At 37.7% G+C, this 26039-nt stretch overlaps 1 protein-coding gene and 1 long non-coding RNA gene across 2 annotated transcripts; both read left to right on the plus strand.

Annotated features, from left to right (window-relative positions):
- The first annotated feature begins 613 nt into the window (after nt 1–613).
- Nucleotides 614–14757, plus strand: LOC145805277 (protein NLP6-like). Its single transcript, XM_082900389.1, has 6 exons — nt 614–642; nt 1951–2239; nt 3821–3916; nt 4022–4066; nt 4202–4685; nt 14471–14757. The coding sequence occupies exons 1-6, from the start codon at nt 614–616 to the stop codon at nt 14755–14757; spliced, it is 1230 nt and encodes a 409-aa protein (XP_082756515.1).
- Nucleotides 14758–18640: 3883 nt separating this feature from the next.
- On the plus strand, nt 18641–19964 carry LOC145806094 (uncharacterized). The gene is made up of 2 exons (XR_014348616.1): nt 18641–19084; nt 19392–19964. It is a non-coding gene; the product is annotated as an uncharacterized LOC145806094 (long non-coding RNA).
- The last annotated feature ends 6075 nt before the right edge of the window (nt 19965–26039 follow it).

A 26039-nucleotide genomic window follows, 5' to 3' on the forward strand; every position in this document is an offset into this window, starting at 1 on the left:
TAGACTTTAGCTCGGTCAGGTAGAGTGCCAGACCACCTCAGTCACGAAGGTAAACCTAGAAGCTCGGTCGCTCAAGCGGACCAGATGTTAGCCCAGTCGAGCGGTCAAGTCCTCTGCCTCCCTCGGTTTCTACAGGAGTTTTTGCAAACTTGCAATTTGCTCAGTTTAAATGCTTTTTGGGATCAAAAGAAGACCTGGAGCCCGGTCCGCTCCAGATCTTTTTGTGTTCATCACTGGAATTGAAGAACAGCGAAAAGAACAGGGGCAAGAGAGGGTTTTTGGGAGGGCATACCCTAAAACCTATGGACGTTATGTCTTAGAATGTGAAATACGAAATAAATAAAAAAAAAACAATAAAGAGGATTTGAAGAACTTACCAATTTGGAGGCAGAGGCTACTTCTTCAAGCACGAACGAAGAAGAAGAACAAGAATGGAGGTCAAGCACTGTAGCTCAAAGACGTCAGGAACGGAAGAGAGGCAATAAGAAGAGAAAGTGAAGGGGAAATGGCGTACTTATAGGAGTGAAAGGGTGCCTAAATTTGAATATGAAGGGACGTCTGGGTTGGCTGCCCGAGGCCAATAAATGCACGACGCGTGTTCATAATGGCAGCGATGTCAGTTCTGAAGAGACAAGATGGCAGGTTGAGGCAACGACCGAGCAAGCCCATAAACCAGGCATGGAAATTAGCGTGGTTAACATCTTACAAACTAGGGACCGAGGGAGAGTTTACCCCGGACGGACCATGTAATCCCAGTCATGCTTGTGCGGACGGAATTAAGGGGCAATTAAGATGGAGATTTATGAGCTAGAATGAGCCATGGTAAAGGCCGGGCAAAATGAGGGGCCAAACATGTTTGGACCGTGATAGCTTGGGCTTGTCCATATAAGGTTTTGCTCGGTTGAGGCCCAGGACCATGTTGGGACCGAGCTACTTGGGCTTGTCTATGTAGAAAATCGAGCTACTTGAGTTGCTCGATTAGATGATTGCCTCCCATTCTAGATTCCACGGTTCACACGTTTAGCGTGGCAGGAAGGCCTTCGGTTTGCTTGCTCGACCTATCTTGAACTCGATTTTTCCGGAATGCAACCGAGTTCGGTCATTCTGGAGCTCGGCGAGTGGAGCACTCGGGTACGCTGCGTAGCGCGGTCATGAAAGGCCGAGGTGGTTCCGCCGGTCTGCCGGGCTCCGCTAATATAGCCTGACGGTTTGGTTAAGTGGTGATTGCAGGATTTGTGTTGACAGATGGGAGAGAAGCACCACGCGTCAAGAGACTAATGGGAGCAGATTTGGGCGCAGAAAGTATATAAGCGCGTCTGCACCCCCCATGCTGGGGATGGAACATAATTTGGTGAGATAAACCTATACACTCAAGTCTATCCTCTCTCTATCTCTCTATCTCTGAGTGTGTGCTAACTTGACCGTCGGAGGGGTTTTCCGGCCACACACCGCCGGGTAGCTCACCGCCGTTCTGTTTGCAGGTCGATCGGACAAACAAGGAGCTTGGACGAAAGGAGTACGGGCCCTGCGGAATATTTGCTCCCCGTACATTATTTATTATATATTATAATATTATCATTTTAAATTATTTATTAATATATTAATTGATATATCAATTGCTACGTATAACTTTATTATAAAACAAAACGGTAATCGATGGAACCCTGATGGCTCCTTCTATTTTTGTTAGCAAGACTATTGTGTGTTTTTTTTTTTTGCTTGGAAATTTGCAAAATCGTACAGAGATAATCGATGGAACCTGATTGCTCCTCCTATTCCAGAGTTTATGAAGAATATAAAATCATGCTTTCGAAAGATATTTTTCTGGTAGCATGTCCAAGTTCTTATACAGTTTTGGAAAGTCATAGAAATTGGGGGCAAGCGTTTACTTACAAGTCGACACCAACCTTTTGGTTTTAACCACATCAATGAAGGACTTTGTTGGTATAGGTTGATATCTTTGGATTATGAATTTGATGTGGATGGAGTGAGTGAGGAACATCTTGGCCTCCTTGGCTGTGTTTTCCGCCATCAACAGCGGGAGTCTACTCCAAATGTGCAGTATTACTCTTGCAATGAGTATCCACAACGTGATTGTGCTATCATTTGCAATATTAAGCAATCTCTGGCCATACCATTCCTTGAGCCTTCTGGGCGGTGCTGTATTGGTGTACTTGAGATGGTGTTGACGACTGAAATGACAAATTCCATAGATATTTGGGCACTGTTTTTTATGGAGGTTTGTTCCCTAACTAACTCCCTAATTGGAATAATTAGTCCCATTTTTACATTCTCCTTACTTTTTTTTATCTATTTATTTGACAAATTATACTAATAGTTCCTGTATTTTAAAATTTGTATCATTTTGGTTCTTATAATTTTAATTGACTCGATTTTAATCTTAAATTTATGATTTTGTATCAATTTAGTCCAATTACTTGCAATTGTTAATATTTTTCAATGAAAAATATGTATATAAGTGATGTATTTCATGCTTTTAGAGTGAATTATAAATTTGTTCAACTTAATGAGTTAATCTCAAATAATTCAGTGATCATTTTTCGTTAAAAACATTAACGGCGTTATCAATTGGACTAAATTGATGCAAAATATAAAATTACGAGTCAAAATTGAGTCAATTAATAGTTTAGGGACCAAAATGACACAATAGGTAAAATGTAAGGACTATCGGTGTAATTACCCTTATTTATTTATTTTCATGCCTATCCAATGATTGTTAATTTCAATTTTCAATGATGGTTTCTTTTTTTTTTTTTCTTATTTCTTTTGTTGATGGAGCTCAAATTATTTTACTAGTTGGTTCCATTTTACTGGCCAATCTTTTTTAATGGTTCGTTAATTTTTCCTTTCCTTTAATTTTATTCTATAAATCAATTAACATGGAGTTGGACAATAATTCTTATGCACATATTGAGCCTTTTATTCTGATATCATATCATTGACATTAATCATTTGAGTAAATTACACCGATCACTCGTGAGGAAAATTGATAATTTCATTATGATGCACAAGGTTCAAAAAAAAATAAGTAATGATGCACAAGGCCCAAAAAAAAGTATGCCTTATTGTTAGCTCAGTTAACCTTATCCTTAATGTAAGAAAAATTGATGTAATTACCATAAAAATATAAGAATTACTATTTTATTTTTTCACCTCTCAAGGGTGAGTTCAATTTACCTAAATGTTTTTAGTAGAATTTACCTAATTGTTTTTAGTAGAATTTACTAGGCAATGCAGACTTCTGCTCAAAGTGTTGGACCAATTGAAATATTCCATGCCAAGGTAAGGTGCAACTGTCCCAAACAATGAAGCTGATTTTGGACAATTATACAATACCTTGGTGCAACCTAAGTTGGTCGGTTTAATGGCCTCAGTTGTGCTGATTTTTTCATTTACTATATACAATATTTGGGTATTATTATTTATAAACAAACTTATTTGCTTAAAAAAGGTTGACTAATAATGTTTGGTTGTAATTTGAAATTATAACTAATTTGATTTATTCAGTTTATTTGACCCAAAAAAAAAAAATTCTTCATAATTTATATCTCTTTTTAAATGAAACCCTTCAATAAGTATGGCTAAAAGAGTCTCATCTCTTTGTCTTAATTACTAGAAAAAAAGTTATGTGACCGTTTCCTTAATCAAACAGATTCAATTTTTTTCTACAAATTATCAAATGTTGTATCAAACAAATTTATAATTTATTTTAATTATTTTTAGCTAATAATGTAAAAGGCTATAGTCATAAAAGTTAACTTCAAAGTAATAATATTTGATTCTTACAAATATCTTTCAGTTTAAATCTATCAAGATTCTTCAGTTATATCATTTCAGTGCCTTGCAGGTTCAAGGCCTAACAAGTTCAAAATGTATGTGTTTGTATGATGAGAAAGTAAGTGGCAAATTGTAATTGAAATGTCAAATCTTGTATTGTTTTGTTCATTAGATATTGTAAGGACTTTGGGCTAACAAATATGTATTCGTGAACTATTATCAGGACATGGATGAAACTCTTAAAGAAATCAAGAAGATGCTAGAAGTGGTGTGTAGCACTCATTATCTACCTTTGGCTTAGACTTGGGTCTCGTGTAGGCTTTGCAATGCTGTGTCTAGAATTTATAGAACCTATTATAGAGAGAGACATATGCTTGCTTTTTTAAATATAGGTGTTGCACAGCACCTACAAAAAGGGCAGAGAGTTGTTGGGAGAGCAGTTTCATCCCCAAATTTGGTCTTCTGCAAAGATATTACTCAATTTAGCATAACTGAGTACCCTTTTGTACACTATGCATGCAAGTATGGACTTACAGGTTGTTTTGCAATTTGCTTGCGGAGTAGTTATATTGAAGACAATGTTTATGTGGTAGAATTCTTTTTGCCCCCATATTACACTGAAGGTAGGGATCCGAGGATTGCTTTAGTTCCGTTATTGACAATAATGAAGCAGCATTTAAAAGTTTTAAAGGTTGCTTCTGGAGAAGAACTAGGAGAGGAGTCATCTATTAAAGTTCTTGATTTTTCAGAGGACGGTAAACTTTATTCTTATCAAATACTGCAAACTGCAAGATCTCCAAATAGGATGGAGAATGGAGAAGAGATAGTGTGGCTAGATTTATCAAGTCAACAATTACCGGAAGTGGATGCTATATATAGCGACCCCGGTCTTTTCCCATTTGATTATTGTATCCGGACTTAGGTTCCGTTTATTCTGTCATTGTATAATTGTTGTCGTCGTCCTTTATTTTCTCATTTGGAGTTATAGGATGTGTTGGGCAGGTTTGTTTCAGGTTGGTTGGGTTCGTAAACCAAGTGTTGCTGTCCAGTTTTTGGGTTGGTCGCTCGAGCCAGGGCTTGGTCGCTCGAGCGAGGGTTGTATTTTGTGTCTTCTGGCTCGATCCAGCTTTGCTTCGCTCGAGCGAGCGTTTGCGTCTAGTATAGACCTGAGGGCAGTGCTTATTCGCTCGAGCGAGATTTTCTTCGCTCGAGCGAGCGAGGTGTATGTTTTCGAGTTCCTCGCTCGAGCGAGCTTTCTGTCGCTCGAGCGTGTTGCTGGGTTGCAGACCTGAAGCATTGCATTTTTGGCTCGAGCGAGCTTTTCTTTGCTCGAGCGAGGTTTTCGTGTGTCTGGTCGCTCGAGCGACCAAGTCTTCGCTCGAGCGAGTCTATCAAGTTTAAATAGGCAGCAGCGTGTTTCAGATCAGTTTTTGATCCACTTTCAGATTCCAAAACCCTAGGTACGAGTTCTCTCTCCCTCTACACACCATCTCTCTTAGGATTGATCTACTTAGAGTGAGTTTCTACCTTAGATCCTTTATTAAAAAGATAGAGTGAGTCGAGGGCTTCCATTTAATCTGAACGTTTGGTGATTTGGAGCACATTGGAATTTGGGTCTTCATCTCTGTCTTCTCCATTCGGGTTATTTTCTTCGAGGTAGGGATTTCCTACTCCAATGTATACGTTTTGTTCTAAGTTCTGGCATTTTAATAGGTTGGGGGTATTTTGGTAATTTTGGGAAAAACCCTAGTTGTTTAAATAAATTGAATTGTATATTTAATTTAAGGAACATTGGGGAAAACTAGTTAAATTCATGAGTTTGAGCAATCTATTGATTAAATGGGGTAGTTGGTTAATTTAAATCACTCGTCCATTTAATTGTTGAGTTATTTATTTCCAAGTCTAGAAATAACTGTTTTGGGCTATCGGTGGAGGATAGTCGTGATTGTTGTAGACACTGCATGTGGATTAGGGATAACTGAAACTAATCATTGATTAAGTCATCAATTTTGACTGTTGAATTAATACAGACATTATGTGTATTGATTGTGTATTGTATATGTTATGTGTTTACATACATTGTTTTGTGTGGGAGGAGATAGGGGATGTACTCCACGGTTTAGGGGAAGATAGGGGATGGACCTCTAAACCGGATTTTGTTTGGGAGGAGATAGGGGATGGACTCCATTAGCATCACTTTTATGTGTGCTTATTTATATTGAAGTGTTTTTATTGAGACAACACTAAAATGTGTATCAAACTGGAAGTATGAAGTGTTTTGATTTGAGCCTGAGTCTCATTTGTTGGTAGACATTGGAAGAATGTGAATATGATATATATATAGTTCACTGTTGTAAGTTTGGCCAGGTTCTGAGCCCTATTGATAATGTTGGAAAGTAAAACGTGTCTTAGACATTAGTGTCATGAGACAGTTTAATGATATAATTGATTATCTAGGTTAATCATCTATTGAATGCTATCGCTTTATTCATTGCTTATATTTGGTTTAGTATATTTCTACTGGGCTGTGGCTCACCCTATATGGGAACATCATTTTCAAGTTCAGGTGATAAGCTACCTCCAAGAACTTAGCTTGGAAGGACTTGGATTATGAAGACTATTTTCAGTTATTTGTTTTATTTGTTTGTACATGTAAACACTCAAGCCTAGGGCTTTATTTGTATTTGAGTTAGAACTCATACTTTTGTGTGCAAGTGTTGGCTTGGAAAGATGTAAGCCTGTAGGGCATTTAATTTGATGTTACAGGTAATGTTTTCATTTAGTAGTACTCTGATGATTGAGATAATAAATTGCTTTCTTTTAATATTGCATGTCAATGATATATATATTATGGGTTTATTTTTGAGGGCGTGACAACTTGGTATCAGAGCGTACCGGGTTTGAATACTTTGGGTACGTAGGAAGTGATTAGCATCATAATGGGTTCGTCTCGTTTGATAGAGACTTAGTGTAATGTTATATGCTTACATGATAACTTGTTTATGTGACTATGTGGGTATGGAATGTAGTTCCTAGAATGTTGATTGGACCCTTGAGTTTCTAGTAGTCTTGTTGGAAAGGCACTTGATCAATGCTGCTTCCAACCGGAACTATAGTAACGCTTCGGGACTATCATTATCCAGGAATGAAATTCGTAGGTGTTTATGTGATTATGTGTTTACGTGGATTGAATTATTGTTGTCCAATGCTTTAGGACGTGAGTGTTTAGTTTCGGCACATTTATTAATGTGCTAACGTCTTTGTTTTCCTTTATTAGGATGTCAGGACGAGGACGAGGACGCGGTAGGCGTGGTAGGCCGGGTAGGCAGGAGGTGCCTGTGCCAGAGGAGATTCCGGCAGTTCAGGAGGGAATTGGCCAGGCCAATGTGGCCGAGCCAGTAGGCCAGCAGGCTATGGGCGCTCTAGCCCGAGAGATAGCAGGGGCATTCAGGGAGTCAGTAGGCATTCTCAGAGCTGAGAATCAAGCTCGGGTTGTTGTTACGGATGCAGGACCTTCCTTTCTGAAGAGGGAGTTCTTCCGGTCTAATCCGGATGAATTTGTGGGTGATCCTAAAGAGCCGCTTAAGGCAGATGAATGGCTCGAATAGACAACGAAGACGTTTGAGATGCTTGGCATCGAAGACGAGGGGTTGAAAGTGACCTTGGCATCTTTCCAGCTGAAGGGGGATGCGGGTCAGTGGTGGAAGTTCACTAAGGGTCGTATAGGAGGTACATGGGAGGCTTTTGTGAATGCTTTCCAGGAGAGGTTCTTATCTCCAGCAGTTAGGGAGAAGCTGAGAGACCAGTTCTGCCAGCTTAAGCAGTCGAGTTCTTCAGTGGCCGAGTTTGAGGCTGCATTTACTAGCTTGTCCAGGTTTGCACCTGAGTTGGTGGCGTCTGAGGAACGCCGTTGTATCGAGTTTGAGAAGAAGCTGAGGCGTGGCCTCAAGCTGAGAGTTGGGGGAACTATGATTCAGGATTATGGGCGTTTGGTTGATGCTGCAGCCCACATGGAAATCATGATGCAGGAGGAGGAGGAAGGACAGAAGGGCTCCAAGAGGAGTCAGGATGGTCAGAGTGATGGTAGGAGACAGAAGGGTTTTAATCCTCAGCAGTCTCAGGGTAGCTTTTCTAGATCGACTTTTCCTGTGCCGAGTGCTAGTTCAGGGAAAGGTAGTCAGAGAGACATTACCTGTTTCAAGTGTGGCCAGCTGGGCCACAAGTCTCCAGTTTGTCCTCAGAGGGGAGGAGTGCAGAGAGCAGCATCATCTTCGGCTCGATCTCAGAGCCAGAGTCAGGGTAGAGGCCATCCACTCTCGTGTTATCAGTGTGGTCAGCCAGGGCATATGAAGAGGTATTGCCCGCAGTTGGGTGGCACACCTGGTGTATCTGGTTTGAGGCAGATTCAGGGTCAGCAGCTAGCTCAGTCGGGTCAGGCCTCGAGGGCCAATCAGGGGGCTTCATCGTCCCAGTCGGTGCAGCAATCTTATGCTCCTAGGGGTGAGCAGGTTGATCAGAGGTCGTCTGGGTGCGTGTACGCTGTTACCGCGCAGGATCTTGTGCCGGCACCATCAGTTGTGAGAGGTACCTTCTTGTTTTGCAACTCGGTTGCTAGTGTTTTGATTGATACGGGTGCATCTCATTCCTTTGTGTCTGCTGCATTTGCATCTGTTTTGGAGTTGGAGTTAGCACAGTTAGCATCTCCTATTTGTGTAGTGTCACCTCTTGGGGGTGAATTGATCTTGAAACAAGGTGTTAGGGGTTGTGATATAGAGGTCGACTATCATAGACTTCCGTTTCCTTTTGTAGTTATGCCCATGAAGGGCTTCGATGTTATTTTGGGTATGGACTGGTTATTGTCATACCGGGCAGTTATTGATTGCTACCGCCAGAGGGTCACTTGTTGTACCATGAGCGGGGAGTGTTTTCATTTTCTGGGGGACCAGGTTGGTAGTGTTTTGCCACCGGGGTATGATCCGCGAGGGCGGAGTGAGCTTAGTGGTCTACTTGCTAGCTTTTTAAGTAGTGAGTGTGATGAGACCCAGATTGTGTTGCCACGGGTGGTTTGTGAGTACTCGGACGTCTTTCCCGAGGATCTTGTTGGTTTGCCACCGCATCGGGAGATTGAGTTCTCTATTAACCTAATGCCCGGCACGGCGCCGATTTCTATGGCACCTTATCGTTTTGCCCCAGCCGAGTTAGTTGAGTTGAAGATTCAGCTTCAGGAGTTACTAGACAAGGGTTATATACGTCCTAGTGTTTCGCCATGGGGAGCACCGACCCTCTTTGTTAAAAAGAAAGGTGGTGCTTTGAGACTTTGTATAGATTACCGGAAATTGAATCGGGCTACGGTTAAGAATAAGTACCCTATGCCTCGTATAGATGATCTGTTCGATCAGTTGAAGGGTTCCCGTTGTTTCTCAAAGATAGACTTGAGATCGGGTTATCATCAGTTAAGAGTCAGGGAGGAGGATATTCCGAAGACGACATTCCGTATGCGGTATGGCCATTATGAGTTTTTGGTGATGCCATTTGGGCTCACCAATGCCCCGACAGTTTTTATAGATTTGATGAACCGGATATTCCGGGAATTTTTAGATCGTTTTGTAGTCGTCTTCGTGGACGACATCCTTATCTATTCACCTTCTGAGGAGAAGCACAAGGAACACTTGAGAGTGGTGCTTGAGTTACTTAGAGCCCATAAGCTTTATGCTAAGTTTGGGAAGTGTGAGTTCTGGCTAGAAGAGGTCAAGTTTTTAGGCCATGTAGTTTCTGGGGAAGGAGTGTCTGTTGATACATCCAAGACTGAGGCAGTGCAAGACTGGGCACAGCCTAAGAGTGTGTTTGAGATCCACAGTTTTTTTGGGGTTAGCTGGGTATTATCGTCGGTTTGTGAAAGATTTCTCCAGATTAGCTTCACCTTTGACTAGATTGACTCGGAAGGAAGTCAAATTTGTATGGAGTGAGACTTGTGAAAAGTCGTTCCAGGAGTTGAAAGTTAGACTGACCACCGCTCCAGTCTTGATTATTCCAGAGAGAGGGTTGGGTTATGCAGTCTATTGTGACGCCTCACGAGAGGGTCTGGGTTGTGTGTTAATGCAGGAGGGGAAAGTGATTGCCTATGGCTCACGTCAGTTGAAAACTCACGAGCAGAATTACCCTACGCATGATCTAGAGTTAGCAACTGTGATATTTGCCTTGAAGATTTGGAGGCATTATCTGTATGGTGAGAGATTTGAGGTATTCTCGAATCATAAGAGTCTGAAATATTTGTTTACACAGAAAGACTTGAACTTGAGGCAGAGGAGGTGGATGGAGTTCATTGACGATTATGACTTTGAGTTGCATTATCATCCGGGAAAGGCCAATGTGGTGGCCGATGCCCTTAGCAGGAAACCTGTTGGTGACATAGCTAGTATAGCCATCCGAGAATGGGAGATGTTGGGTGCACTTGGGGAGTTTGATTTACTTCTGGGCAAATCTGTTGAGGCTGCGGCCTTGTTTTCTGTTGTTGCACAACCTACACTTGTGACTCGAGTGTTAGAGGCTCAGAGAGGTGACCTTGAGGTAGAATCTCTCCGTGAGAAGATTTCCGGTGGGAAGGTTGAGAAGGGTTTGATGGTGTATTCCGACTTGAGTGTGAGATACCGAGACCGTCTGTTTGTGCCGGAGTCTTGCCGAGAGGAGGTACTCCGAGAGCTTCATCATTCACGCCTTGCGGTGCATCCGGGAGGCACTAAGATGTATCGAGATTTGGGTCGCCAGTTCTGGTGGCGGGGTATGAAGAGAGATGTGGCAGCTTTCGTATCTAAGTGCCTCATTTGTCAGCAAGTGAAGGCCGAACATCAGAGGCCAGCGGGTTTGTTGCAACCCTTGCCTATTGCCGAGTGGAAGTGGGAACACGTCACTATGGACTTCGTTGTGGGTCTTCCAAGGACTCAGCGGGGTAGTGATGCTATTTGGGTGGTTGTAGACCGGTTGACTAAGTCGGCGGACTTTATTCCTATGCGTGTTAGAGATTCAGTCGATCATCTGGCCGATTTATATATTCGGGACATAGTGAGGTTACACGGGGTTCCAGTGACGATCGTCTCAGATAGAGATCCTCGTTTTACTGCCAGGTTGTGGCAGAGTTTGCAGAGTGCCTTAAGCACTAAGTTGACCTTTAGCACGGCTTATCATCCTCAGGCTGACGGGCAGTCCGAGCGTACTATTCAGATCCTTGAGGATATGCTTCGGGGTTGTGTTCTAGACTTTAGTGGGTCGTGAGAGAGGCATTTGCCGTTGGTAGAGTTTGCCTACAACAACAGTTTCCAGTCTAGTATCGGTATGGCACCGTTTGAGGCCTTGTATGGCCGACCGTGTAGATCTCCTGTTTGTTGGGCCGAGGTGGGTGATGCACCTCTGTTGGGCCCGGAGTTGGTGAGGGAAACGACGGAGAAAGTTGAGCTGATCCGTAAGAGGCTTGTTACAGCACAGAGTCGTCAGAAATCTTATGCTGACCGTAGGAGGAGACCTTTGGTGTTTGACATGGGAGATCATGTCTTTCTGAAGATATCACCTAGACGGGGATTGATGAGGTTTGGGAAGAGCGGGAAGTTGTCCCCTCGGTTCATTGGTCCTTTTGAGATCCTTGAGAGGATTGGCGAGGCTGCCTATCGTTTAGCTTTGCCACCGCAGTTGTCTGGAGTACATGACGTGTTTCATGTGAGTATGCTTCGGAAGTATGAGCCGGATCCATCACATGTGTTGGATTGGACCGATTTAATGGTTGATGAGGATGTCTCGTATGAGGAGAGACCGATTCGAGTCTTGGATAGGCGGGATCAAGTTTTACGAGGCAAAACCATCCCTTTGGTCAAAGTTTTGTGGAAACATCACGGAGTGGAGGAAGCCACTTGGGAACGTGAGTTGAAAGTCCGCGAAAAATACCCGGACATGTTTATCGATTTGTAATCTTGTATTTAGATTTTGTAATATTGTTGAACTTAAGAGCTTTACATATGTCTTAAGTTGTAAAACATTGAGTATGTTTTGGTAAATGGGTGTATCTTGAAACTTGCTTCATTATAGAAGCTTAGTGTAACATTGCATATGTTGATTACATTGTTGAATGTGTTGTATATATCATGCAATTGAATTTGATATGAGAATTGCTAACATTGAAAGGAATAATGCATAATAGTGATGCAGGTTGAAATATATGTTGTTTTATATATATATTGTGAGATGCCTCTTGATAAAGAGATGAAATGACCAGTATTGGGTCAAGTTGTGTACTATTGAATTGTCATATTTAAAAAAAAAAAAAAATTTATGCTTAATTTCGGGGACAAAATTCTTTTAAGGGGGGAGGTTATAGCGACCCCGGTCTTTTCCCATTTGATTATTGTATCCGGACTTAGGTTCCGTTTATTCTTTCGTTGTATAATTGTTGTTGTCGTCCTTTATTTTCTCATTTGGAGTTATAGGATGTGTTGGGCAGGTTTGTTTCAGGTTGGTTGGGTTCGTAAACCAAGTGTTGCTGTCCAGTTTTTGGGTTGGTCGCTCGAGCCAGGGCTTGGTCGCTCGAGCGAGGGTTGTATTTTGTGTCTTCTGGCGCGATCCAGCTTTGCTTCGCTCGAGCGAGCGTTTGCGTCTAGTATAGACCTGAGGGCAGTGCTTATTCGCTTGAGCGAGATTTTCTTCGCTCGAGCGAGCGAGGTGTATGTTTTCGAGTTCCTCGCTCGAGCGAGCTTTCTGTTGCTCGAGCGTGCTGCTGGGTTACAGACCTGAAGCATTGCATTTTTGGCTCGAGCGAGCTTTTCTTTGCTCGAGCGAGGTTTTCGTGTTTCTGGTAGCTCGAGCGACCAAGTCTTCACTCGAGCGAGTCTGTCAGGTTTAAATAGGCAGTAGCGTGTTTCAGATCAGTTTTTGATCCACTTTCAGATTCCAAAACCCTAGGTACGAGTTCTCTCTCCCTCTACACACCATCTCTCTTAGGATTGATCTACTTAGAGTGAGTTTCTACCTTAGATCCTTTATTAAAAAGATAGAGTGAGTCGAGGGCTTCCATTTAATTTGAACGTTTGGTGATTTGGAGCACATTGGAATTTGGGTCTTCATCTCTGTCTTCTCCATTCGGGTTATTTTCTTCGAGGTAGGGATTTCCTACTCCAATGTATACGTTTTGTTCTAAGTTCTGGCATTTTAATAGGTTGGGGGTATTTTGGTAATTTTGGGAAAAACCCTAGTTGTTTAAATAAATTGAATTGTATATTTAATTTAAGGAACATTGGGGAAAACTAGTTAAATTCATGAGTTTGAGCAATCTATTGATTAAATGGGGTAGTTGGTTAATTTAAATCACTCGTCCATTTAATTGTTGAGTTATTTATTTCCAAGTCTAGAAATAACTGTTTTGGGCTATCGGTGGAGGATAGTCGTGATTGTTGTAGACACTGCATGTGGATTAGGGATAACTGAAACTAATCATTGATTAAGTCATCAATTTTGACTGTTGAATTAATACAGACATTATGTGTATTGATTGTGTGTTGTATATGTTATGTGTTTACATACATTGTTTTGTGTGGGAGGAGATAGGGGATGTACTCCACGGTTTAGGGGAAGATAGGGGATGGACCTCTAAACCGGATTTTGTTTGGGAGGAGATAGGGGATGGACTCCATTAGCATCACTTTTATGTGTGCTTATTTATATTGAAGTGTTTTTATTGATACAGCACTAAAATGTGTATCAAACTGGAAGTATGAAGTGTTTTGATTTGAGCCTGAGTCTCATTTGTTGGTAGACATTGGAAGAATGTGAATATGATATATATATATAGTTCACTGTTGTAAGTTTGGCCAGGTTCTGAGCCCTATTGATAATGTTGGAAAGTAAAACGTGTCTTAGACATTAGTGTCATGAGACAGTTTAATGATATAATTGATTATCTAGGTTAATCATCTATTGAACGCTATCTCTTTATTCATTATTTATATTTGGTTTAGTATATTTCTACTGGGCTGTGGCTCACCCTATATGGGAACATCATTTTCAGGTTCAGGTGATAAGCTACCTCCAAGAACTTAGCTTGGAAGGACTTGGATTATGAAGACTATTTTCAGTTATTTGTTTTTATTTGTTTGTACATGTAAACACTCATGCCTAGGGCTTTATTTGTATTTGAGTTAGAACTCATACTTTTGTGTGCAAGTGTTCGCTTGGAAAGATGTAAGCCTGTAGGGCATTTAATTTGATGTTACAGGTAATGTTTTCATTTAGTAGTACTCTGATGATTGAGATAATAAATTGCTTTCTTTTAATATTGCATGTCAATGATATATATATTATGGGTTTATTTTTGAGGGCGTGACACTATAGACTCTGGAAACAATGTTGTTAGTAACACAGAAGAAAACAACAATGTTGTTACTTCTACACAGCAAAATTGCATAATTAACTCATCCCAGAGGCTACAAAAAAAAGCTAGAATTCCATTTAGCTTGGAGGATCTCCAACGACTTTTTGGAATGAAACTTAAAGAGGCTGCAAAAGCCTTGGCAGTAAGCTTACATACTTGGGAAAAATCTTTCCTAGCTACATCCTTGGGAAATGTCATATACTTTTGGTAGTAGTAAACAATGTATTTTTTTTATCTGAATTTGGATTTTTTTTTGTTTTGCAGTTAGCCAATCCACAGTGAAGCGTACTTGCAGGGAATATAATATCACCTGGTGGTCACCTTGCAAGAGAAGTAAGGATAACCACTCGCTTTCCAATAAACTTGTCCAAGGTGCTGTTCAAGAACAAATCCAAGAACCTAGTCAGCCTCCAATTTCTGATCCACCTTGTAAGCAAGACATGGCTACTGTTTCTAGCACAAAGCCACATTTTATAAAGGCAAAATATGGAGATGATTTTATCAAATTTCACCCCCCTGTGTCGTCGGGAATTGTGAGAACCCAAATATAAAAATAAAATAAATAATTAAATAATAATTGTTTTACAAGCCTCAAATATTTTATTTGTAAATCTTAAGGTGCAAATTAAATATTACCAAACAATCTTTTAATTAATTTTAAACTATAAATAAATTTATTTTATGGAAGTCCACAATTTTAAAGACTATTGATAATAATCTTAATAATAGTAACAATAATAATAATAAAATAGTTAGTAAGGGGTCATTTTGAAAATTTATTATAGGAGGATAAAACCCTAATGGTGAGATATCAATTATTTTCTAAGCTACCCTAGCAGCAACCATGAGATATAGAGAAAAGAGAGGGAAGGGTGCCTTTTGTGAAGGAAATTAAAGAAGGAAAAAGGAGTTGTTGTACAGGTAAATATTTTTATATATAAGCATGTATGTTGTTTTCTTTAATTAAGACCATGGTAATCATTGAGTTGCTGAAGTCATTGTTTTGTGTGGATGATGGACGGTGGTGTGAAGCTAGGGGTTGGTGATGGGAAGTTTTGGGTTACAATGGTGGATGGAAATTCTTGATTCTAAAATCACAAACTTTAAAAATCGAGAAACCTTATCAAACGGATGAATTTTGAATTGAAATTTTTACAATAGATTAATTACATTTTGAATTGCATACCAGAATTTTCTTATAATTTTTGGGAGTCAAAACCCATATAAACTGATGCGTTCAAATATGCCCAGAAAACTGGTGTAAAACAGTAATTTCGGAAGTGTCGTTCTCTTTGGGTATAAATCTGAAAATTATCAAATCAGCGTCATTAGAACCGGTTATGAGTCTAGTTTCTTAAATTTTTGGCCTTGCATTGATTGCTCTCATATACTAAGAGAAACATTAATTTCTTTAAAGTTCTGCAGAAAACAACCTGTTTGGATATAATTAATTGTAAATAATTGATAAGAAAATCAAGTGAAGCCAATTGAGTTTGAAACTTAGGATATATTAGTTGATATCTGGAGGGTTTTGGAATTTTTTTAATAGTATGGAGTGGGTTTTTAATTTTCAAAGTTAACGAATAGATTGGGAAAACTTGTTTAAAATTTTGTTTTAACTTAAGGTTACTTTTAATTAAGTTTTAATTTGAACCCATGTCTTGGGTAATTTTAGATCTTGAAGAACATGAACTTAGATATTATTTAAGAGTTAACAATGAGTTGGGTTGAGCTGTGTTAGTGCGCTTTAATTTGGGATTACTTAGTTTATTATTCCTTTTAGTATGTTGAATTAGTAGTGACGTGTAGTTTTAATACTTTGTTTAGGGCACTAGTTGGACTTTCATACTTTATTTGAGGATTATATTATACCGTGTTCAGGTGAGTAGTTGATTGCTACATATTTTTATAAATGTTCCCTTACCCTGAACTGTTAGAAAATTAAATTGTTGTTTTAGGACTAAACTGTTTTGATAAATTATTATATTATCAATGGAATTAAATTATTTCTGAAACATGTGTAAACTTGGCATATTGTAAACTATTTGTTATGATCTCATGTTTATAATGGTGAACTACCATGTTTTGCGAAACTGATGTGTATTGATTATTAGGGCCATCTGTATATTTTAGTCCAGCGAAATTATTCCATTGTGTGTGGTGACTCTAGCCACTGGGGAACAGATTCGGGTTGGACCGTGTTGCCTCTAGTGCTCAACGATTGTAAGAAAAAGACCTAGTCTAGGCTAGGTGACCTTCAATTGGATCGTCTTAGAGAAAAGGCTTGTGTTGCCACCCTGAGGATGACTCTTGGTTCGATATTGGATCCAATGGGCTTATTACCTTGAGAACTGTGTGGCATGTTACTTGTTATTTTTGGTACTCAAAAAATTATTGGTGCTCATGTTGTAATCTATTTTAAGTGGAAAATGTCATTTATCATGTTCTTGAGAGACATGAGTATTTTAACTGTTGAATTGTGAAGCCTTCTTTTTGAAATAGATTATCTTTATCAAAACTGTATGCCAATCTAGTTTTTGTGATATATATCTTATTTTGGAATTGATCCCTATTTTCAAAACTGTATATACTATCCATGATGTTACTCACTGAGCTATTAGCTGACTTAGTTGTTTATCATTTCCAGGTGTTAGAAGGATTGAGAGTGGACTCATGGCATAGCGGGGATTCATTTATTTTGTTTTAGATTGTTATGTCAAGTTTGTGCATATTTATTTTTATTTTTATTGAGGTTCATTTAGTATTATTTTGATATGTGGGTTTTTTATATCCCATAAGTTTGGATGGTATTGATTATGGTTGGTTTTGCCGTTCATACTTGTGGCATATCACTGGATTGAGTTTGGTTATTTATTATTGGACTATTGTATAGTTGTTCAATGTGATTATGGATTCGTGTTTAGGCTTACGCATGCCTTGGGCTAAGGCCCTATGGGCCACGGCCGGCCATACCCGGGTTTGGTGTGTGACAGGAATGGTAGAGTTTCAACAACAAGTGGCAAAAACCTGAACCTACAAGGTGGAACTTGTTGGAATGTATCCCACATCTCATGGAGCTACCCTATCTGTGCTAGTTATAAGGCTCTAGTTTCCTTCTCCTTAATACTTGGGTTTTAAGGAGAAATGTGGGCTAGACTTTTCAATTTGGTATTAGAGCTTGGTTGGGCTTATGACTGGTGTGTCGTTTGTCCGGCTAGTGTATGTCCCATCTGTGCTAGTTATAACATACACGATTAAGGCTCTGGTTTTCTTCTCCTTAATACCTGGGTTTTAAGGAGAAGTGTGGGTTGGACTTATTGTGTCAAGTTTGAAGATGAGAACAATGACTGGATTTTAATAGCATGCGATGAGGACTTGCAAAATTATACTTGCAATTCAATATCACAAGAGAGGAATATAGTCACAATGTTGCTTAGGCAATTACTAATTGCCCACCTTAAATTCCTACTGAATATCTATTTATCACTTTGACTGCATGTTGCATTCCCTAGTTTACATTAAAACACTACAGGAAATTACACTTTTGGCAACTAAAAAAATTCAGTTGCCAAAACTGTGGAATTGGCGACCAAAAATTATATTAGTCAGCAAAAGTACAAGATTTAGCTACTAATTTTTTTTAGTCGGAGTATATAGATTATGGGCGACTAAAAAAAATTTAGTCACTAAAAATGTCACAATTGGCGACTCAAAAAATTCTTAGTTGCTAAATATACCACAATTGGCGACAAACAAAATTTTTTAGTCGCTGCATAGTTAATTTTGGCTACTAAAATTATTTAGTCACTGAATGAAAAACAAAAATTTATTTTTTTTATCTTTGGCGACCATAAGTTTGGTAGCCAAAAATTTATTTTTAGCGACTAAAAAATTTTTTAGTTACTGTGTAATTAGTTTTCGCTACTCAAATTATTTAGTTGCCGAATGAAAAACAAAAAATTACTTTCTATCTTTGGCAACCATAAGTTTGGTAGCCAAAAATTTATTTTTAGTGACTAAAAAAAATTTTAGTCACTGTATAGTTAGTTTTGACTACTAAAATTATTAGTCGCCGAATGAAAAATAAAAATGTACTTTTTATCTTTGGCGAACAAATGTTTGGTAGCCAAAATTTACTTTTAGCGACGAATTTTTTTTAGTGGCTATATAGTTAGTTTTAGCTACTAAAATTATTTAGTCGTCGAATGAAAAACAAAAATTTACTTTTTATCTTTGGCGACCAAAAGTTTGGTCGCCAAAAATTTGTTTTCAGCAACTAAAAAAAATTTTAATCGCCAAAGAACTAAATTATTTGGAGAGAGACATTTCAAATTTTGAAGGGATTTAAAAAATTAATTGGTGACCAAAATATTTAGTCGCGAATTGTGTAAAATGATATATATATATATATATTTTGTTTCCAAACCAAACCCTAAACAACCAGCGCATCTCTCTCTTTATTTTCAGGGTCTCTCACTCTCACTCTCACTCTCACTCTCACTCACCCACTTCGTCTCCGTCTCTATCTCCGTCTTTGTCTCCGCTGCTCCTCTCCTCTCCTTCTCTTACCGCTGCTCCTCCTCGCTTTCATCAGCAACCGGAGAACCTCCTTCTTCTCTGCCATCGCCATCATGACTGATGCGACCACCACTGCCACCGCTACCACCTCCATCGCTGCTCTCTCTCTCTCTCTCTCTCTCTCTCTTCACCTTTCGTCGCCGCCGATCTTCATAGATTTGAGTACTGCCGATCTTTTCACGCCGTCGCCTCCTCCTCCTCCTCCTCCTTCGCCAATCTTCATAGATCCACCTCCATCGCCGCGAGATCCAGAGGCTTCATTGCTGAGAAGAACTCTACTCCATTGATGCTCCATCTCGCGTATGCTTTCTCTCTCTCTCTCTATATATATATATGTAGGTGTGTATATATACATAAGTATATTTGTGTATCTATAGATCTTCAATTGAAAATTGATGATATACCTATTTTTTTGATCTATGCTTGTAATTGTTGTTGTTTTTCATCCTCTTCCTCTTGTCTATTGTACAATTATTTCTAACTTGTCTATTTCGGGCTCTTCTCTTGTTCCTTACAACTATTTAATGGTGTGCCCACCATGTGCTCGACCATATGTCGAAATGAAACACCCACATAAATTGACAATCAGATGTGAAACTTAATGCAGAGAATGGTACTCTTGGATTATTTTATTTATATCTCTTCTCAACTCAAGTGAGCGGTTAGAATCTTGGATTTTACTCTTGGATTATTTTAAAGTATCACGATGGTGATGGTGGAGGAGGAGGAGGTGAGACCGATTCGAATTCGAATGGTGATGTAGTTGTTGTTGTTGTTAAAGTCGTGGATGATGGTGTTTTTGGTATGGAGACTGGTGGTGAGGACAGAGATGGAGGTTCTATGGTGGCGATGGTGGATGATTTCTTCGATCCTCGATGTGAGTTGGTGAGTGTTGGTAGCTTTGCTGGGGTTGATGATTTTGGGAAGCAAGTTAGGTGTCCGAGCTTTGTGTCTAATCAAGGCGAATTCTTTGATGCCATCATGCCAGTGAAGGTTATTTCTCATCCTTTGTGTTTAGTCTATTTGAATTTTGTTCTTCAGTATCCATGTTGATTTGGCTATTGGAAAAGAATTGCCTTGATTCAGTGCTAGGGTATGCACAATTGACTGCCAGATATCCCTTAAACATTGTTATAAATAAATATTAAAAAAATGATTAAATCATGGAACTGTTAGTATTTTAGCCTAATTTTGTGTCACTGTTGTTGCCAATACTTGTAAAAGTCATAGATGTTCGTTATGTGTATAGACTGTATGGTGAGAAATTCATTTTTTAAAATAATATTAGAAACCAAAAGATAGAATCAACAAAAGGGCATTGTCAATGAACTAATAATTGTGACCCTGATCTTTCCAAAATAGGTAAAGTTTGTCATTTACTTTGCTGGCCACTTTTTTTTTTTTTTTTTGATAAATACTTTGCCAGCCACTTGAACAAGATCAGTCAATTTTCTACTTCTTTTCATGCCAAATGACAACATTGGGAGCTCAGTTCCAAGGGTTGATTTCTTTTTACTTTTGTTCTTTTATATATTGTGCCATGTGATGTGTCCTCCGCCAACTGGCATTTTCCTGAATTAGTAAAAATTGTCAATGACAACTATCTTTATGCCAAAGTTTCAAAATTTGTTGAGAACAAATCAGAATTGTTTGAAGACAAACTACCAAGCTTGATTGATATAGTTGAAGACGAAGATAAAGCAAAGGTTGATCACCTTTTGGCGTGGAACAAATTAGTTTTTGGTGGTACAGATTAACTTTTGGATATTAATTTTTCTTAATCCTCTATTATGTATGGAATTATATTTTTGAGATTGGATTATACTTGGTTTCTATGGAATTTCTATTGAAAATATTAATTTGATGTTAAATATGAATTTTTTTGATGGTTCGAAGTGAAATGTGTGCATGTTGTGGAATGGTTGCTAATTTTATTTGTATATGGATTATTTTACTTATATACAGGGTATAGATTGTACTAATAATGGAATAAATATAGGTGGTCAACAAATTAAAAAAAAAATTATAATATTTTTGGCGATTACATATTTTGTTGGCAAAAAATGCAGGCAAAGGTTTTTCACGACGAAATATTTAGTAGTAAAAAAGAAACAAAAGACTTTTGGCGACCAAATAGTTAGTAGCGAAAATAAATCAAGATGAGGGAAGAAAATTTTTCCGACTAAATACTTTTGTCATGAAAGAACATGGCCTCCTTTGGCAACTAAAATGCTTGGTCGTAAAATACCATGGAATGATATATCTAATCATTTGGCGACTAAAATGTTTACTCGTGAAAACTAACAACGACTAAACTATTTGGTCGGTAAATGTGTTATTATTAGTGACTAAAATTTTTAGTTGGTAAATGTATTAGTATTAGCAACTAAAATGTTTTAACGACTAAATATTTTAGTTGTTGAAAGAGAATTTCATTTTGTTTAATTACTTTCGGCAACTAAATATTTGGTTGCCAAAACGTTATGTTTGGTGACTAAGTCCGTTTTAGTAGCTGAAGATAAGATAATTAGCAACCAACGTCAATTTAGTCACCATTGACCATTGCTGGCAAGGCTTTGGCGACCAACGGGGTGATGAAGCACTTTAGTTGCCATTGACTTTCAATGACTAAAAAACAACCTTCAGCGGCTAAAAATTTGGTCACCAAAAGTGTAATTTCCTGTAGTTAAAGTTTGTATCTTGTATGTTTGTTAAAGTTTGCATTAATTTTTTTTTATTGCACGTTGTTTAATTGATTGATTGAGCTATTTTGATGAATTGATGTTACGAATTATTTTTCATACAAAACCAACTAGCTAGGTACCCCATCGTGGCCAGCTTATTCTTTGATTAGGACCAAGGCAACATGTTTTCTTTTTTCTTTTTTTAGTGGGAACCTTTTTTCAAATAATATTTATTATTATTTTTGTATTGTAATTATTATATAAAATTCATTTTTTTATGTGATTTTACAGTGCAAATTTTAAAGGTTAATTAAAAGCCTTCACAGTAGCTATAAAAAATTCTTAATCTTAAAATATGGTATTTCTTTCTGTGCTTTTTCGCCATCCCTTCTATTTTATGAGTGAACTCAAAACTGGCTGACTTAGAGTTAAAAATCTGTAGCTGTTCAAACGCTCATTTTGGTGATCTTTTCTTTTCTTTTCTTTTCTTTTCTGAGGTTTAGGTTTAACCTTAATTTTTTGGTACACATTTTTTCTACTGCATTATCACACTAATTAACTTGATATATATGTTATCCATCTTGTTCACATGGATACACACAATTTTCTTTCGAATCTGCAGCAATTGCCTTAACGCTGTGTAACAATCTTAAATTCGAGGAAGAAAAAAAAAAAGAAAAGTAAATAAAATAGAAGTTAATTTTTTACTCAAATTATTTTCTTACTCTTTTCTCCTTCTACAAATCATTCTAGAAATCCAATAGCTAAATACAACATTAGTGGTGTTTGCGAAAGGCTATAATTTCAGTGTAGTCTAGTTACATTTAGCACCTTTGCATTCTCACTAAAGGAAAGCTCTACATAACCCAAAAAAAATTATCCAGAACTTAAAATCTAAGACCAAAATTCATTCATGGAGTGACCCCATAACAAAAAGATTAAATCTATGCCCTAGATATGAGAAATTCTGTCAATTTCTAGTTATTTTTTCTGATTCCATAGACAATTTCACTGTGAACCCTTCACTTTTAATTGTGACAATCAACCTTTTATACTTTATGTCACGCCCCACGTTTTATTACTCAAAGTATTACCAATTTCATTTACTTAATTCCATTTCAGAGATAACATGCGGAAATAAACTCGCATATTCAACTTGTAGAAGTGAATAACATTGCTCTCATTCGTATGCAAGTAAATACAACATGAGTACACTAAATAAATTGCCCTTAGGCTTACATCATTAAAAGTCAAGAAGAAGGGTATAACCCTTTTTACATAAATGGCATTCCGCCAACACAAAAGAGGCCCCGTGGCCCACAAATAAGAAGATCAAAAACCTTGTAGAACATCCTGGCTATCACCTGAAAAAAATTCAACAACGTGGGATGAACATATAGTCCAGTAAGGATCTCAACATGATCTCCAACAATAACAACTTACAGATAGCTATGATCATGAATGCTCAATCTCATACTAGAATAGTAATGTGACAGTTTATACAAAACATACATAAGTATGAACTTTTCTCGAAAATAGCCATTTCATTCTACGCTATAAGCAGTTCATCTTTATTTCCTTTTCATTACCCATTTTTTTTTCACAAACTTTCATGACAATAACAGTTCTAGATAACAATTTCACCAAGCCCATTACTCTTCCCCCATTTTCCGTACTTACAACAAAATGACCTTTTTTGAAAACAAGTTCACAAATACCCCATTTTCCTTCACACTTTCCAAAATCTCAAAATGGCATTTTGGTTTGTTCCCAATACATTCATATCAATACATGCATGCCTTAAATAAAAGGGAAATAACAAATCATCAACATGTATATAATCCACAAATGAGGCAGCTCGGCCTTTCAAACCTGTAACCATCGCAACCCATAACATACTTAGATACACTGACGATAACAATTAAAACTCTGCTCTACCGACTATATGCACAGTAAGCTAAGGATACGCCAAGCGATAAGCGAGATAATAACTCATTTTAAACATTTCATACCTCATAATAGATACACATTTTAGTACTGTATCAATCTCAGATAAAAACACTTCCATACTTCACAAATGATACACATTTTAGTGTTGTATCAATAACATGTAAAAACACTTCCAATATCAATAAGCACACATATAGTGGTGCTAATGGAGTCCATCCCCTATCTCCTCCCAAACAAAATCCAGTTTAGAGGTCCATCCCCTATCTTCCCCTAAACCGTTGAGTAACCAAAAACACTTCTACACTTCACAAATGATACACATTTTAGTGCTGTATCAATATCAAACAAAAACATTTCTAATATCAATAAGCACACATATAGTGGTGCTAATGGAGTCCATCCCCTATCTCCTCCCAAACAAAATCCGGTTTAGAGGTCCATCCCCTATCTTCCCCTAAACCCTAGAGTACATCCCCTATCTCCTCCCACACAAAACAATGTACATAAGCGATTATCATGTACAAATTCCTCAATACAACAAAGCATAAATAACAAGTGTAATACATACACATAAACTATTCAATAATGTTTACCCAACACAAGTGTAACGCATACATCACAATTCAACACAACAATGTCATCCTCCACCGATGACCAAGGACAAAACCTCTAGATGCATGTATTCAGTACACCTAATAAAAGAGACTCAACTCTCAAGCAATCCTTAAACCCAACAACGACACTAGTACGATGGGTAAAGATAAAACCCCCAAATGTGTGTATTCAACACTCATGATACAATAGTTCAATTCTCAAATTTATTTTCTGAGACTCACATAGAGTTAACATTTCATTTACCATTTTCAAGATCAACTTTCATAATTTTTCAAGTCAACACGTTCCATCACTTATTCCAAAAACACTTTTCCCTTTTCACAAAACCAATTACATTCTTTTCATTTTACAAAATCAATTCCATGGATAATAAGCCATAACCCAACTTGATTCAATACGTTCATTTCAAAATAACTCCAATACCATAATTAATCCTTTAACACCTTCTACACAACTCATATTAACAATAGAAATTTACTAACATTGTTCAACCATAAACCCTTTTTATTTTACCAAATCAAAATATAATTTAGGGCTTTCGCTTCTTTCAATAATAACATGCTAATTTTATTCTCTAATTAGTCCAAACCACAGTCAATGATAACAAAACCATTCTCAAACAACCAACCCTAGGTTCCCCTCATGATTTTAAAACAAATCCAACACGGATATGATTTTCATGCAATACAAAATTACCACATGTCTATCTATAGACGGAGTATTGAAAAAGAACAAAGAAATCCCTACCTCAAATGGAGAAGATGAAAGCCAAAAACCAAGGTGCTCCAAATCGGCAAACTTTCAGATTAAAATGAAGATCAAGGGAAGCTCCGCACTCAATACAAAGGAACTAGGGTAGAAGATCACTAGAACTAGATGTATTTATAGAGAGAAGATGTAGTCTAGAGAGAGAAACTCTCAAGTTATTCATTCAATGAACTTCATTCAATTGATTAATGTATCTCATACATTCATGATACATAATGCATCTTCTATATTAATGAATTCATTAGATAGATTAATGTATCTTACATATTCATAATAGAAACATAATGCATCTCTAAGATTCATTCATAATAAATCCATCACATTCAATGTATTAGCATTAGTCTTCTATACATTGTATAAATAGGTATCAATGATTAGTCACCATCTAATTGATGTACATGTATCTTACTAATGAGATGAATCTAGTATAATCATGCATAATCTTTGAAAAGTTGTCATATATTACAATTAAACAATGAAGGTAAAATCGGGATCGCTATACTTTAACTCAAGTTGTAGTGTAACACTTCTGTCCATTTGACATTAAAAGGCTGAAATATTTTTCATATTTAACATTTTTTTTGTTCAAACAGAACCCACATAATTTTCAAAATAATTACTCTAATAAAATTTAATGAAGCTCAGACACAAAAGTGACATCCCCAATAAAAGTTGAATGGCCTCGAAACCGAATGAGCTATAAGCCAATTGGTGAGATCTTATACTTACAAGTTATGTAACTACAAGAAAAATCACCTTTGGCGGCTAAATTTTTAGTCGCCAAAAGTCCATTTTTTGTCTCCAAAAGTCAACTTTTTAGTTTCCCAGACTAAAATTTTTAGTCGCCGCTTTTGTCGCAAATACATGGTCGCCGGAGGTATTGGCGACTAAAACATTTTTAGTCGGCAAAAAACAGGTCTTTAGCGACCAAAGTTTTAGTCGCCAATAGTGATTTACACTTTTGAAAATCATACATTTAGCGACTAATCCTTTAGTCGCCAATACTCATTGAATCGCCGACCAAACCGTTTAGTCGCCAAAATGAAGACTTTTGGCGACTAATAATTTTAGTTGCCAAAGGTGCTTCCGTGAAAAAAAAAACCAACTTTTTTGCTTTTTCTGAGATTCGAACCACCAACCTGTCCCACATTTTAAACCTTTAGCAACACACTCCCTCCACTATGCCACTACGACACCACATGAATATACATGCAATATATATTATTTATATAGTATAT

This window comes from Camellia sinensis, chromosome 13, assembly GCF_055761805.1.
Source record: "Camellia sinensis isolate YWXY chromosome 13, ASM5576180v1, whole genome shotgun sequence".
In the NCBI taxonomy this organism is placed as follows: domain Eukaryota; kingdom Viridiplantae; phylum Streptophyta; class Magnoliopsida; order Ericales; family Theaceae; genus Camellia; species Camellia sinensis.